At 42.9% G+C, this 15,679-nt stretch overlaps 1 protein-coding gene across 1 annotated transcript in view; it reads left to right on the top strand.

Annotated features, from left to right (window-relative positions):
• The first annotated feature begins 8,564 nt into the window (after positions 1-8,564).
• The window catches only part of GLG1 (golgi glycoprotein 1), a 148,962-nt gene continuing 141,847 nt past the window's right edge, over positions 8,565-15,679 (top strand). Inside the window, exon 1 of the mRNA XM_032424500.1 lies at positions 8,565-9,031. Coding sequence (XP_032280391.1) covers positions 8,591-9,031 — 441 coding nt within the window. The 5' untranslated portion in view covers positions 8,565-8,590. The remainder of the gene's footprint in view (positions 9,032-15,679) is intronic.

Here is a 15,679-nt window from a genome sequence, read left to right as displayed (position 1 = left end):
TGGCGATTAAATCATACCCCTGCTGAAAACCCTCCAAGAGCTTCCCATGGCACTTAAATTTAACTGGACTTAAACTTCACGCAATTGTTTCCTATTTACCCCATGAGTTGTTACTTTATTCCCACCCTTTAGGTCTTCTTTTGGATGAATCATGTGCTTTTTATTCCAGTGGGGTTTTTTTGTTTGTTTGTTTCTTCTATTAGCTTTACACACACATTCTTGTCGTGTTCTTTTAGTGTTTACCCTAGACTCTAGAGCCTAGAGAGTACCATCCGCGTCCTTGATTATATACAATGGGAGTCATAGAGTTCACCGTTACATCTGTTATAAATCCCTCATTACTGTTGCTTAAAGCAAGATTCATTGTCCACATATTTACTCTGTCAGTGCTCTGTATTCCTTCCTGCAGTCCTATGCTTCTGTCCGGTCATTTTCCCTCAGCTTAGAGTAGGGCAGGTCTGCTGGTGATGAGTTATCTATATCAGCTTCAGCTTGTCTGAAAATGTCATTAACCTTTTTTAAAATGGGTCCAGTTGTATTTAAAACATTTTTTATTGAGGTAAAATTCACATAACATAAAATTCACTACTTTAACCATTTTTTTTTTTAAGATTTTTTTTTTTTTAAAGATTTTTTTTATTATTTATTTGACAGAGAGAGAGATAGCGAGAGCAGGAACACAAGCAGGGGGAGTGGGAGAGGGAGAAGCAGGCTTCCCGCCGAGCAGGGAGCCCGATGTGGGACTCGATCCCGGGACCCCGGGATCATGACCTGAGCCGAAGGCAGATGCTTAACGACTGAGCCACCCAGGCGCCCTTTTTTTAAGATTTTATTTATTTATTTGAGAGAGAGAGAATGAGAGACAGAGAGCATGAGAAGGAGGAGAGTCAGAGGGAGAAGCAGACTCCCCGCTGAGCAGGGAGCCCGATGTGGGACTCGATCCCAGGACTCCAGGATCATGACCTGAGCCGAAGGCAGTCGCTTAACCAACTGAGCCACCCAGGAGCCCCTACTTTAACCATTTTTTAAGTGTACCATTCAATGTTTTTTAGTATATCCACAATGTCGTGCAACCATCACCACTATTTGATTCCAGAATATTTCCATCACCCCCAAAAGAAACTCCGTACTTTTCAATTCTCCCCTTCCCTCATCTCCTGGAAACCATTAATCTACTTTTTGTCTCTATTGATTTGCCTATTCTGGATATTTCATATAACTGCAATCATACAGGTGCACCTGGCTTCCATAGTTTCTACTGAAAAGTCAGATATTAGTGTTATTGCTCCTTTGAAGATAATATGTCTTTGTCTGCTTTTAAGATTTTATCTTTCTTTTTGATTTTCAGCAGTTTCATGATGATGTGCCAAGATGTGGTATTTTTTGTTTATCTGCTTAGGGTTCCTGGAACTTCTTGAATCTATAGGTTGATATCTTTCATCAATTGGGGGAAATTCAAAGCATGTCTCTTCAACATCGAGCTGCACCATTGTCTTTCTCGTCTCCTTTTGGGATTCTAGTTACATATATGTTAGAACTTGTGACTATGGCCAGCATATCTCTTAATGCTCTGTTCTTTTTTAAAATCTTTTTTCCTTAAAATAAAACAAAACAAAACAAAATAAAGTCTTTTTTTCTTTCTGTGCTTCCTTTTGGATCTTTTTTCTAATTTTATTTTATTTTATTTATTTATTTTTAGAGATTTTATTTGGGATGCCTGGGTGGCTCAATTGGTTAAGCATCTGCCTTCGGCTCAGGTCATGATCTCAGGGCCCTGGGATTGAGTCCCACATCGGGCTTCCTGCTCAGCAGGGAGCCTGCTTCTCCCTCTCTCTCTGCCCTCCCCCTGCTTGTGCTCTCTCTCTCTCTGACAAATAAACAAAATCTTTAAAAAAATAAAGATTTTATTTATCTATTTAGAGAGATTGAGCAAGCAGGAGGAGGGGCAGAGGGACAGGGAGAGAAAAAGAATCCTGCCAAACCCCAAGAAGACTGCCTGCCAAACCCCAAGAAGACTCCCTGCCAAACAGCCCCCCAATGCACAACTCCAAGATCACCACCTGAGCCCAAATCAAGAGCTGGGATGCCCAACTGACTGAGTCACCCAGGCGTCCCCCTTTTGGATATTTTCTATTGACCTGTTTCCCTTCAATAATTCTGTCTTCTGCCATATCCAGTGCCATGATTGCATGTTTGTGTCCCCCCCAAATTGATGTTGAAATTGTAACTCCATAGTTTCTATTGAAAAGTCAGATATTAGTGTTATTACTCCTTTGAAAATAGTATGTCTTTGTTTCTAAGATTTTTTTCTTTCTCTTTGATTTTCAGAGGGTGGAGCTCGCATGAATGGGAATAGTGTCCTTCTAGAAGAGACCCCAGAGAGCTCCCTAGCGCCTTTATACCCTCTGAGGTTATAGCAAGAAGATGGGGCTGTCTATGAACCAGGAAGTGGGCTCTTACCAGATACGGGATCTGCCAGCATCTGGCAGTCTATTATGGACTTCCCACCCTCCAAAACTGTGAGAAATAAATTTCTCTTGTTTTAAGCCACCCAGTCGATGATATTCTGCTATAGTGGCCCAAACAGACTAAGACATCCAGTCTGCTGTTAAAATTATCTAATGAATTTTAGGGGTGCCTGGGTGGCTCAGTTGGTTAAACGTTTGCCTTGGGCTCAGGTCATGATCCTTTAGTCCTGGGATCAAGCCCCAAGTTGGGCTTCCTGCTCAGCAGGGGAGTCTGCTTCTCCTTCTTCTTCTGCCCCTCCCCCACTTGTGCATGCTTGCTCTCTCTCTCTCTCTCTCTCTCACTCAAATAATAAAATTATTTTTATAAAGAAGTTTTTTTTAAAAGATTTTATTTATTTATTTGACAGAGAGAGACAGCGAGAGAGGGAACACAAACGGGGAGTGGGAGAGGGAGAAGCAGGCTTCCTACAGAGCAGAGAGCCCGATGCAGGGCTTGATCCCAGGACCTCATGACCTGAGCCGAAGGCAGACACTTAACGACTGAGCCACCCAGGTGCCCCAATAAATAAAATCTTTAAAAAATCATCTGATGAATTTTAATTCAGTTCTAGAATGTCCATTTTGTTATTTGTGTAGAATCCAATTTTCTGTTGAAATGCTCTATTTTTCACCCATTTTTTCTTTTCTTTTTTTTTAAGATTTTTTTTTTTTTTTTAAGTAATCTCTACACCCAGTGTGGGACTCAAACTTAAAATCCTGAGATCAAGAGTCACACATTCCACCGACTGAGCCCACCGGGTGCCCCTATTTTCTCTTTTATTTTCTATAACATATTAGTCACAGCTATTTTATATATATATTTTTAAGATTTTATTATTTATTTGACAGAGAAACACAGCGAGAGAGGGAGCACAAGCAGGGGGAGTGGGAGAGGGAGAAGCAGGCTTCCCGCAGAGCAGGGAGCCCGATGCGGGGCTAGATCCCAGGACCCTGGGATCATGACCCGAGCCGAAGGCAGACACTTAACGACTAAGCCACCCAGGCGCCCCTAGTCATAGCTATTTTAAAGTCCATATCTGATTAAGTCCAATATCTGAATCACAGGGAGTTTGGTTTTGTTCACTTTTTTTTTTTTTTTTTTTTTTTACCTTTTCTTTTACACGTAGGCTTCTCGCCCAGTGTGGGGCTTGAACTCACAACCCTGAGATCAAGAGTCGCATGCTCTACCAACTGAGCCAGCCAGGCACCCTGACTTTTTTGTTCTTTTTGGTTTGGGTTATTTAGTTCAGTTTTGTTTTGTTTTTAGCATGCCTCATAATTTTTGATCCAATGATGGGTCATGCAGATTAAAAATTGTAGAGGCTTTCGATGATGTCATCTGTCTTCAGAAAGATGACGTTTTCTTCTTGTAGACAGAGTACCGGTGAGTCACGTTGACATTGACCCCATTGAGGTATGTTTTAGGCTTTATTAGGGTTGGACGATTGTAGTTTTGCTTTTTCTTCTAGTGCAGTACCCTCAGTCCTCAGGTGGTGTCCTTTCTCCTGGGGTGTGGTTTTTGTTCCCAAGGGGTAACCGTTCTGAGGCCTAAGTTTAAAGCCTAGGGCATTGACCAAGGCTTCTATACTTAAGCAGGGTTTAAGCTCTAACTTCTATTTCCCTAGCACACATGAGGCTGCTTTTGTTTTCTTCTGGGTTTGTGGAGTCTCCTCCGTGCTTGCACAGTTTAGGAGTCAGCCAGAGACTTGTGAAAAATGCATTCACAGATTTTTGGCTCTTTCTCTGTGATTCTCTTCTCTCCAGTCTTTTGACCCTTAAGTCCCAGCCATTTGGGGGGCTCTGAACTCCTACCTGTGTATTTTCGGCGCATTGAGATTGCTGCTTTCTGCATGGGCTCAATTCTTTTGAGCTACAAGTTAGATAGTATAACCCAGAAAAAAATCTGGGCTGTGTAAATCCCTTTTCTCAAAGATTGTCGCCCTTCATTTCCTAAATTGCATTGGTTACTTTCTAATTCCTTTCAAAGATATTTTATATATTTTGTCTAGCTTTTATGTCTTTCTTTCAATGGAAATACAAATTCTTTGTTTGGAGTCAGAATTCTCCCCCAGTTATATGGATATATAGGGCCTAAGGGGCCCTATATGATCTGTCCCCTAACCAGTTCTCTGATTCCTTCTTCCGTTTCCTTCTTTCTTCATTCTAATTCAGCCATATAGGCCTTTATTTTGAATGTTTATTCCCACATCAGGGTCTTGAACTTGTTAATCTCTGCTTTTGGAACATTTTTGCTATGGTCTAACTGTTTGTGTCCACCCCTAAGTTTATACGTTGAAATCCTCCTAGCCAATGTGAGTGTACGAGGAGATAGGGCCTTTTGGAGGTGCTTAGGTCATGAGAGGATGGGATGAGTGTTCCTATGAAGAACCCCACAGAGCTCTCTAGCCCCTTCCACTGTGCAAGAACACAGCAAGAAGTCAGAAGTCTGCAATCCAGAAGAGGCTTCACCAAAAGTCTGATCTTGGACTTCTAACCTCTAGAACTGTGAGGAACACATATCTTTTGTTTATAAGGACCCTAGTCTGTGGTATTTTGTTATAGCAGCCTGAACAGGCTAAGACAACTTCAGATCCAGATGTTTTTTCCATGGCTGGCATCTTTACGCTGATTGGCTCTTCGTTCAATTATCACTCAGAAAGCCTCTCCCCAGCTGCCTTTATATAAAAGCCCCTCCCTACTCGTCACCCCATATATCTTTTATTTTCTTTATAGCACTTATATGGTCTGAAATGATCTTGCTCTTTGTTTACTGTCTTATTGTTTATCACACATAAGCTGGTTTTTGAGCAATGCCTGGCATAAAAAAAAAAACTCAGCAGATACCTATTGAGTGAATCAAGGAAGTCAGGATCAAGAAACAAAAGGTACAATAAAGGGTAAAATGAATTCTTAGTTTGTGATAGAGATAGTCTACTTTTTTTTTTAAGATCTTATTTATTTTACTGGGGCGCCTGGGTGGCTCAGCCGGTTGGGCATCTGCCTTCGGCTCCGGTCATGGTCTCGGGGTCCTGGGATTGAGCCCTGCATCAGGCTCTCTGCTCAGCGGGGAGCCTGCTTCTTCCTCTGCCCCTCACCCCACTCATTCTCTCTCTCTCTCTCTCAAATAAACACATAAATACAATCCTTTTTTTTAAGATTTTATTTATTTGAGAGAGTGTGAGCTGGGGGAGGAGCAGAGGGGGAGGGGGAGGGGCACGCAGACCCTGCCATGAGTGCAGAGCCCATCCAGGGCTCCATCCACCACCCCCCCACCACCACCCTGAGATCATGACCTGAGCCGAAACCAAGATTCAGTTGCTTAACTGACTGAGCCACCCAGGTGCCCCAGAGATAGTCTATTTTATATTGAAAAGTCATTGCGGTCGGGAGACCCAAGTTCGGTCAACCCTCCTCCCACTGGCTTAGGGGTTTGTTCCTTGTATAAAGTCTAGACTTGCCTGACACAGCCTGAGCTGGCGAGGTTCCCAGATTTCTCTGGGTTTCTTGCTTCTTGGTCATTGTGATTTTAAGATAGGCACATACACTCCTTCCTATCTCCAGAGGCAATCTGTGGCTGGGTCTAGTGTTTCCTCAATGCAGGATGAGAGATAGGCAACTGCTGCCTTCTCAACAGATTGTCAATTTCTAGCCTTAAACTAGTTTATTTTAAAATGTTTTTAAAACGTTTTATTTATTTATGTAATCTCTGCACACAATGTGGGGCTCAAACTCACGATCCCGAGATCAAGAGTTGCATGCTCTTCTCACTGAAACAGCCTGGCGCTCTTAGCCTTAAACTTGTTTATTTTTTTTTTTAAGATTTTATTTATTTATCTTAGAGAGAGAGAGAGAGCTAGAGAGAGCAGGGGAGGAGCAGAGGGAGAGGGATAGGGAGATAATCTCTAGCACACTTCGCACTGAGCACAGAGCCCAATCCGAGGACCCTGAGAGCATGACCTGAGCCGAAACCAAAAGTCAGAGGCTCATCCAACTGTGCCACCCTGGCACCCCCTTAAACTAGTTTAAAATAATCTCCCACTTGTTGTCTGAGCACATGCAGACCCATTATTGAAAATTAATGGTCCCTAGTGACTTTTCAAGAACTTCTGGTGATGTCTCCAGCCTGCTAACTGACAACTTACCTATGCCGTTATCTGTTAATGAATATGTATGTTTATCTGGTCAATCCTGGGCTGCCTTAGTCAATGCTAAAGTTAAAATCAGCCTCAGGACCATTTTCTGGCGGCAGCGGGGTGGAGGGGGAGTGTTTGCGCAGATGCCAACATACCCTCATTCCCAAAGATAGAGACCTGCTGGCAGCCATAGTGGGGGGTTTGTACTCCCAGGATATTCTCGGTCTCCGGGATTCCTTATGGGGTCTCTGAATCCCCACCCAACTTCTTCTTTTTTTTTTTTTAAGATTTATTTATTTCAGGGGTGCATGGGTGGCTCAGTCGTTAAGTGGCTGCCTTCTCAGGGTCCTGGGATCCAGCCCTGCCTCCAGCTCCCTCTCTCTCTGCCCCTCTCCCCGACTCGTGCTCTCTCTCTCACTCTCTCTCTCTCTTAAATAAATAAATAAAATCTTTTAAAAAAGAGACTGATTTTAGAGAGAGAGCCTGTGAGAGCGTGCAAGTGGGGGGAGGGGCAGGAGAGAATCTTCAAGCATACTCCCTGCTGAGCACGAACTTGAGGTGGGGCTTGATCTCACAACCCATGAGATCATGACCTGAGATGAAATCAAGAGTATGACACTTAACCTACTGAGCCACCCAGCCCCCCCCCCCCCAACTTCTTAGACTCTAGTTATGTCTGATTTGATCTTCATTGCCCATTTGTGGGTCAGGACAGAAGAAGTTGCAGTTTTGAACATTTTGAACATCCCAGTTGGGATCCTATGCCCCTAGCTATCCTCATTCCTCAATATGCTGTACTGGTAGAATGGGATAAAAGTGCACCAGGGCAGTGAGAAGCCTCCCCGATCCTCTTCCCAGGCTGGCAGAGTTCATCCTGGGCAGGTGTTTCAACCCTGCTGTGGAGAACTTGTTACCATCTCTGTGCCATTCCTCAGTTGAATTAGAATCCAACCCAGGCCTGATACAAGGCTCAAATGACAATCGATGTGAAGACCTTTGAGAAGGTATCATCTCTCCTCTAAGGAAAGGGAGGGGATACGGTGTGAACTGAAACAACCAATCCCTGCCTAATATGAAGATGCTGCATGCAGGTCAGCAGAAACAGTTCCGCAAGGCACAGACTTAGAAACCTAAGACTTCAAAGACCTGTTTTGTTATTTTCTTTTCCTCCTTTAAACACGAGGTTAAGTTCTGGTCTACCATCGGGACTCTGGCACAAAAGGCTTCCCAGTGTATTAATAATATTGGCTATAACTTTTTAAGTTCTATATTGTGGGCTAGGCACTTTCCTTATCATTTTTTTCTAATCTTCACAATTATATTTCACATTAGAGCTCCTCCTCTTCTTCATGGGACGAGAAGAATGAGGCTCAGAAAGGTAAAGGACTTGCCTAGTCTGCAGGGGAGCAAAGATTATAACCGCATCTCTTCTTACCCCGGAATCTGTGCTCCTAACCATTATTCAAGACTGCCTTCTTCCTGGGTAAGAAAGATTCTGAGGCAGGTAGAAAGCAGCAGGGAGAGATGCAAGAAGAGGCTCTTAGATTTCGGAATACACCTGATCGTGTAAAGTTCACCTCTACACACAAAGTTTTTTGTTTTAGTTTTTCCCCCCAATCACTGAACAGGCGACATACTCTACCGGCCATCTTGGTTGTGGCAATCCCAATTCCTCTTTATTTTTCTGTGACGACAACCAAGGGAATGAGGCAAAGCCGCCCAGCCCAGGCTTTTTAAGGCGCTCCAGCAATTCCCCAGGCAAAAAGCCTCCAGGGCCCAGGGCGTGGGCCGTTTCAAGCGCAGCCTCCTCCAAGGTTCCGCTCCCGGCTCGCCGATCGGCGGCGGCCGGGGCGGGGCTCGGACTGGCCCCACCGGGCCCCGCCCGCGGGCCCGCCCCCTCATTTAAATACGCGGCGCCGGCGGGTGCGTCGAGCTCGCCGCGGACCCAAGATGGCGGCGTGTGGACGTGTACGGAGGATGTTCCGCTTGTCGGCGGCGCTGCAGCTGCTGCTGCTCGCGGCGGCCGGGGCCCAGAAACTCCCGGTCCAGGGCGGCCACAGCCAGGGCCAGGCCCCGGGGGCCAACTTTCCGGCCTTTGTAGGGCAGACTGGAGGCGGCGGGCCGGCAGGTCAGCCGCTGCTCCAGCTGCCTCAGTCATCTCAGCTCCAGCACCAGCCGCAGCAGCCGCAGCAACCGCCTCAGCCGCCGCAGCCGCCTTTCCCGGCGGGTGGGCCTCCGGCCCGGCGGGGCGGAGCGGGGCCCGGCGGGGCTGGTGGGGGCTGGAAGCTGGCGGAGGAAGAGTCCTGCAGGGAGGACGTGACCCGTGTGTGTCCCAAGCACACCTGGAGCAACAACCTGGCGGTTCTCGAGTGCCTGCAGGACGTGAGGGAGGTGAGGAGGCGGGACGGGGCCGGGAGGGCCAGGCCTGGTGCGGGCCCGAGGGTGTTGCCGGCCTTGGACGCCGCTGACGCGGGTCCGCTGCTTCTCTCTCTTCCTCTGTGCTGCGCTCCTTCCCTCCCCGTCTCTAACTAGCTCCCCAGCGCATTCCGAGAAGAGGAGCCCCCCCCCCCCCCCACCTCTCATTCCCTCCCTGGTACGGGGGTCTGGGACTCAGACCTGGCTCCTGGCCGCTGTCTGCGAAGGCCCAGAGCGTGTTTATGTTTGCTCCAGTCTTTTGTGTGATGCTCTAAGCACAGTGGCTCCTCGCGGAAGACCTGCTTAGAATTTGGCTATTTGTTTAGACTTGGACAGTTCGTAGCAGCCCTTTTAAACATGAAAAATGGTTGGCGGGCGTACCTAAGCTGTTAAGAAATGATCTGTTTATTGGCAGTAGATAACGTTTGTTTAGGTAACTCAGGTTCTGTTCTGATGTGTATTGTAGTCAATACCGAATTTACTGTCTTTACCCCATTCTTTTGTAATTTAGCAGATTCGTGTTATCCAATAGGGTGTTGAAACTAATGTATCTTTTTTTTTTTCTTAATTTCTTTTGGTCAATTTGTAGTGAATCTCAAGCTATTACTCCAAGTAAATTAGAGTCCCAAAGCTTGAAAAGTTTTGGTGGGGGGACAGCAGTCGAAGCTGTAATACCTATACAGTATTTGTGATTGGGTTGTGGGATCTTGCCTTTCTGACGTCTGAATATGATTTTAGAGTACCTTTTAATGAAATCCAGATTTAATACTCTTTAATGTGAGTCAGTTAACTGACATGTCTTCTCTTGATTTAATGCTGCAGACATATTTGAAAATTCTCAAAAGTTTGGGAGCAACTCTGGTAGGGTTGTGGGGTTTTTGTTTGTTTGTTTGCTTGTTTTTTAAGATTTAGGTGTATAGAATTAGACCTAAAGGTTGACAAATAGAATGAAACTGCTGCTTGATACAGTTTTGTGTGGGAAGTTGTATCATTAGAATTCTGTAAGGTGTTCATGATCATGGGATCGCTGGTTTGTAGAAAATTGCTAGGCTTGGCAGTACTCCCCCCCCCCCCCCGCCCCGTCCCACTGTGATACCTGCTCTAGTATTCTATACAGAGTAATTCATAAGAGGAAAAGACATACATAATCCGAAGACAGAGAGAAAGGAAATTTCCTGAGCCAACAGAAGTGTGGGGCGGCAAATGACTTCTCACAAATCTACAACTTGAAGACTAGAAGGATAATTCATTGTCATTCTTTATTCTTCAGCTACTTCTCTAGTAGATACAGCTGACATTCTTAACTGTCAGGTTTTTTGGAATTTTCTGTTTGGTCTTTGAGGATATAAAATCGATGTTGTTCCCTCAGAGTAGGACCCTAATATTGGTGACCAAACACTTTGTTTGTGGCTTATGGCAGAAATAGGATGTTATTAGGCAAAGTGGCAAAAAATGGCCCATGCTTGGAGTACGTCTCTTTGTGTACATTAGGGACATTTGGAAACCTCCACTTACAAGAGCAGGCTTCCTTTGTCATGCAGTAGAAGTGTGTAGCAGCTTATATAATCCATAAATAACAGATTTGACCACTGTTGGAGTCTGCTTAATTTTGTAGGTACTGTCTTGCATTACTTAGTGCAGAGAACCTGGCTTGAAAATGGAGTCCCTGCTCCACATTTGACTGTAAGATTCTCAACAAGGATGCTCTTTCAGTAACTACGTTTTTCCTCCTTCATGGAGATGATGTATAAACTCTTTGAGGGTGGTTACTAGGTCCTTTATTTCCTTTGTAACTTTCCAGATTACTTAATTCAGTGATGCGGCTCAGTAAATATTGCCAACAGATTGAGGATGAATAAACCAATGAAGTCAGTTTTATGCTCCAGAGGAAGAAAAAGTGTCATGTAAATTGGAGTTGGGGGTATTTTGGGGAGCAGAGCTTTCCAAATTTATAATTTAGTTAATTTTCCTCTGATTTTATATACATAAAAGTTGAAAAAAGAGTACCATGAATGACCATGTATATTCTTTGGGAAGTGGAACTATTTTCTTTTTTTATTTTATTTTTAAGTAGGCTCCTTACCCAATGTGGGGTTCGAACTCACAACCCTGAGATCAAGAGTTGCATGCTCTAGGGACTGAGCCTGCCAAGCTTCTGGAGGTGGAGCTATTTTAAACTACTTTTTTTTTTTTTTCTTTAAAGACAGCAAAAGAACATTTAAATCCACTTAGTCTGAGAATTAGTTAGATCTGATTTATGTGTTTGAAAGCACATACACATACCTGAATTAAAGAAAGAAACTGCCTAGGCACATTTGAAGTGAAATTATGGAACATATTTTGTATTTGCTTTTTGCTAAGTAGTACTATTTGATAGGGAAGTTGATATAATGTGCTTCTTTATCCCTTTGGGTTTTCTTTGTTTTTTTTGTTTGTTTGTTTGTTTTGTTTCCTTCTTTATCCCTTTGGATACAAATTTGGAGAAGACTGTTCTCTGTGTACTTGCTATTAGAATTATGGAAAGGCAAAGCATGTGAATATTTAAATGGTAGTAAACATTTGTATTTTGAAACAACATGGTATATAGTGTTAGGTTCAGTCTTGAGCTCAAATATTTTAAGATTCTCTCTACTGTAGTGTGCAAAGTTATGTAGTAATTTCCTTACAAACTTTATTTGAAGGTATTTATGGCTACCTTTAAATAATTTCAACCGATACTTTCAGTTTGTCTAATATATAGTATATCAACAAATTAAAAATCTGTGTGTAAACTACAGTAAACCTGCATATGGACTATAGTTCACAGCTTTTCCTCAGTCACTTTGGCTGCTATTGTGAATGTTATGTGTTATGTGAGGGATTTTTTTTTTTTTGAACCCTTTCAGATGAGTCATGCTTTTTAAAAGGTCAAGTATACCCAGTGGGTCCACTATTAAATAGTAGATGTAATAGTACAAATAATGGGATAGTAGTCCTGGTTGTGTGTGTGTGTGTGTGTGTGTGTGTGTGTGTGTGTGGTGTTGGCATGTGTTAGTGTATATACATGTATACATATATATGTTAGGTTACATACGTGTATATATATATAGAACTAGTAGTAGTGCTAGTCATAAAAAATGTAACAATGTATAAAGGGGAAAAAGGAAAAATATACCCTGGGCTGTTCTACCAGGTGGAAGAATAATAATACCAAAGAAAGAGAAGGTACTGCTATGTAGTTAGTATTTAATGAAGAGATAAGACATGCTTTATGTTGAGAGTAATTTTAAAATACTTTATGTATTTTTGGCTGAAATGACCGGTGTTATCTTGTCTTTAGAAGTTTCAGATGGAGACATTGGTTTCTTGGGAGTTTATTAGTGATGTGCATAGTTTTTCTTAGGGTTTTTTTTTTTTTAATATCTGTTTGTTTTTGTTAGTTTTTTTTTTTTTTTAAGATTATTTATTTATTTATTTGACAGAGAGATAGAGAACACAAGTAGGCAGAGCAGCAGGCAGAGGGATAGGGAGAAGCAGGCTCTCCGCTGAGTAGGGAGCCCGATGTGGGGCTCGATCCCAGGACCCTGGGATCATGACCTGAGCTGAAGGCAGACGCTTAGCTGACTGAGCCACCCAGGCGCCCCTGTTTTTGTTAGGTTTTAAAAAAAAAACCTTTCTAATATGGAAAATTTCAAGTACGCACAGAAGTAGGATAGTATGGTGATTCTCCATGTATGCATCACCCAGCTTCAGCTGTCTCTACATTTTTTGTTCGTTTGGCACAGGAGTTGGGAGACTGGCATATTTTTTTTTTTTTAAAGATTTTATTTATTTGACAGAGTGAGACACAGCGAGAGAGGGAACACAAGCAGGGGGAGTGGGAGAGGGAGAAGCAGCTTCCCGCTGAGCAGGGAGCCTGATGCAGGGCTCGATCCCAGGACCCTGGGATCATGACCTGAGCCGAACGCAGACACTTAACGACTGAGCCGCCCAGGAGACTGGCATATTTTAAAGCAAGTCCCAGACACATGTCATTTCACTTCCTTTTTTTTTTTTCCATTTCACTTTCTAACTACTTGAATGTGTATCTTTGATAAGGACTTAAAAAAATAAAACTGAATGTAAATATTTATTTAAGATGTACTCTTTTATGTATTGAACAGGAATTAACATTTAAACATTACAAACTGTAAACCCACTTTCAAACTCACAGATGAACATTTTTATTACTCTATTTTTTTAAAAAGAATTTTTTATTTTTGAAGATTTTTATTTTTCAGTAATCTCTATACCCAGTGTGGGGCTCAAACTTACAACCCTGAGATCAAGAGTCTTGCACTTTGTCAGCTGAGCCAGCCAGGTGCTTCTACTCTATTCTTAACCTTTCATTTAACGGTATCCTAAGATCATGTTTTGCACTGTCTGTATTATCTCATTTAATATTCTTGATAGTCCTGAGAGGTGAATGTCTTATTATCTTAGTTGAGAAACAGGCTCAGAGAGATGAAGTAATTTGTCTGATGTTATGTCCTAAGTGATAGACCTGGTATTCAGCAAGTTCTCTTTGACTTCAAAGTCATACACTTTGCAATCTACCATGGATGGTTGCAGCTAGGGAAATTGGTATGTGACTTTTGAGAATGCCAGGGTTTCAGAAATGGACACAAAATGAGAGGAGTTGCCTGGAATTAGAATCCTCTTTTCTTTACTACTGAGAACAGTTTGGGTAGCAACAAGTCCCATGCACTTGAATATTGTAGATTTCTCAGAGAGACAGACCAGCATTATTAGAGAAAGCTAATTTAATTTCTAATTTGAGCCCATCATGAGCAGCATTTCTGTTTAATGAAAAGATTTTCAAATTCCATCTTACCTGAAGCAGGATTTGTACTAGTATAATGGAAGAATTTAGACGTATTTCCCTACTGTTTGTATTGAATCCGTGGACCAGCACAGAGTGAATTAGGACTAGAGCTGGCACTGCCACTAGCTAACCATACGACTGTCGCAAGTCTTTTTACCACTTTGAGTTCTGGTTTCCTCGTGTATTAAATGAGAGGTTTGGGTAATAGTACAATTTCTAACATCCCTGTTCCTTTTTTTTAAAGCTTTATTTATTAGAGAGAGAGCGAGTGAGCGTGTGCACGAGTGGGAGGGAGGAGCAAAGGGAGAAAGTCTTAAGCAGACTTTGCTCTGAGCGCAGAGCCCGACATGGGGCTCGATCTCACAACCCTGAGATTATGACCTGAGCCAAAACCAAGAGCTGGATGGGTGCTTAACCGACTGCACCACCCAGGCACCCAGTAAGATCCTTGTTATTTAACCTGTACAAGTTTCCTATATTCTATGTATATGTTGTGTAGTTTTTAGGATTTATAGGTATACCATCTCCTGATTCCTTATTCATTTATGGGAGGAAATAGTGATGTGAATAATGCAAATGGCAATTAATCCAAACAGTGTTTGGCTTTAGGATATGTTATGATTGTTTTGTTTGAGCCAATGTGGAATTTCCTCCAGTGCTAACTCTCAGTGGTTGGAAGCAATCTAACCACAAAATCAAGGCGTTATTGATCTTTTATTATGAAAGAACACTAGTGCTTTAAGATACCACCACTGCTTACAGTTGGTTTGATAAATGAGATTGTGATCAAGAAACAATTATGTAAGAGAGTGTTAATCTGTTGGTGCTGTACAGACAGTAAATTGTTTAGGGCAATGAAAAGAGCCTAAAAATCCTAAAAAATTAGGATTTAGGCTTGAGTGGAATCCAGCTCTTCTACTCTTAGCTTAAAAGTTTTTTCTCCCTAAGGGGCACCTGGGTGGCTCAGTCGTTAAGCGTCTGCCTTTGGCTCACGTCATCATCCCAGGGTCCGGGGATTGAGCCCCGCATCAGGCTCCCTGCTCCGTGGGAAGCCTGCTTCTCCCTCTCCCACTCCCCCTGCTTGTGTTCCCTCTCTCGCTGTCTCTCTCTCTCTGTCAAATAAATAAATAAATAAAAATCTTTAAAAAAAAAGTTTTTCCTGCAGCCATCAAAAGGAATGAGATCTTGCCATTTGCAACGACGTGGATGGAACTGGAGGGTGTTATGCTGAGCGAAATAAGTCAAACAGAGAAAGACATGTATCATATGACCTCACTGATATGAGGAATTCTTAACCTCAGGAAACAAACTGAGGGTTGCTGGAGTGGGGGGTGGGGTGGGAGGGATGGGGTGACTGGGTGATGGACACTGGGGAGGGTATGTGCTCTGGTAAGCGCTGTGAATTGTGCAAGACTGTTGAATCTCAGATCTGTACCTCTGAAACAAATAATGCAATATATGTTAAGAAAGAAAAAAAGAAGAATGTAGCAGGAGGGGAAGAATGAAGGGGGGGAAATCGGAGGGGTAGATGAACCATGGGAGACGATGGACTCTGAAAAACAAACTGAGGGTTCTAGAGGGGAGGGGGGTGGGGGGATGGGTTAGCCTGGTGATGGATATTGAGGAGGGCACGTTCTGCATGGAGCACTGGGTGTTATGCACAAACAATGAATCATGGAACACTATATCTAAAACTAATAATGTAATGTATGGGGATTAACATAACAATAAAAAATTTAAAAAAAATGAATGCAAAAAAAAGTTTTTCCTCCCTTAAGTTG

This window comes from Phoca vitulina, unplaced genomic scaffold, assembly GCF_004348235.1.
Source record: "Phoca vitulina isolate PV1807 unplaced genomic scaffold, GSC_HSeal_1.0 scaffold30, whole genome shotgun sequence".
Classification (NCBI taxonomy): Eukaryota; Metazoa; Chordata; class Mammalia; order Carnivora; family Phocidae; genus Phoca; species Phoca vitulina.
This window is presented reverse-complemented; position numbering and strand designations above follow the sequence as displayed.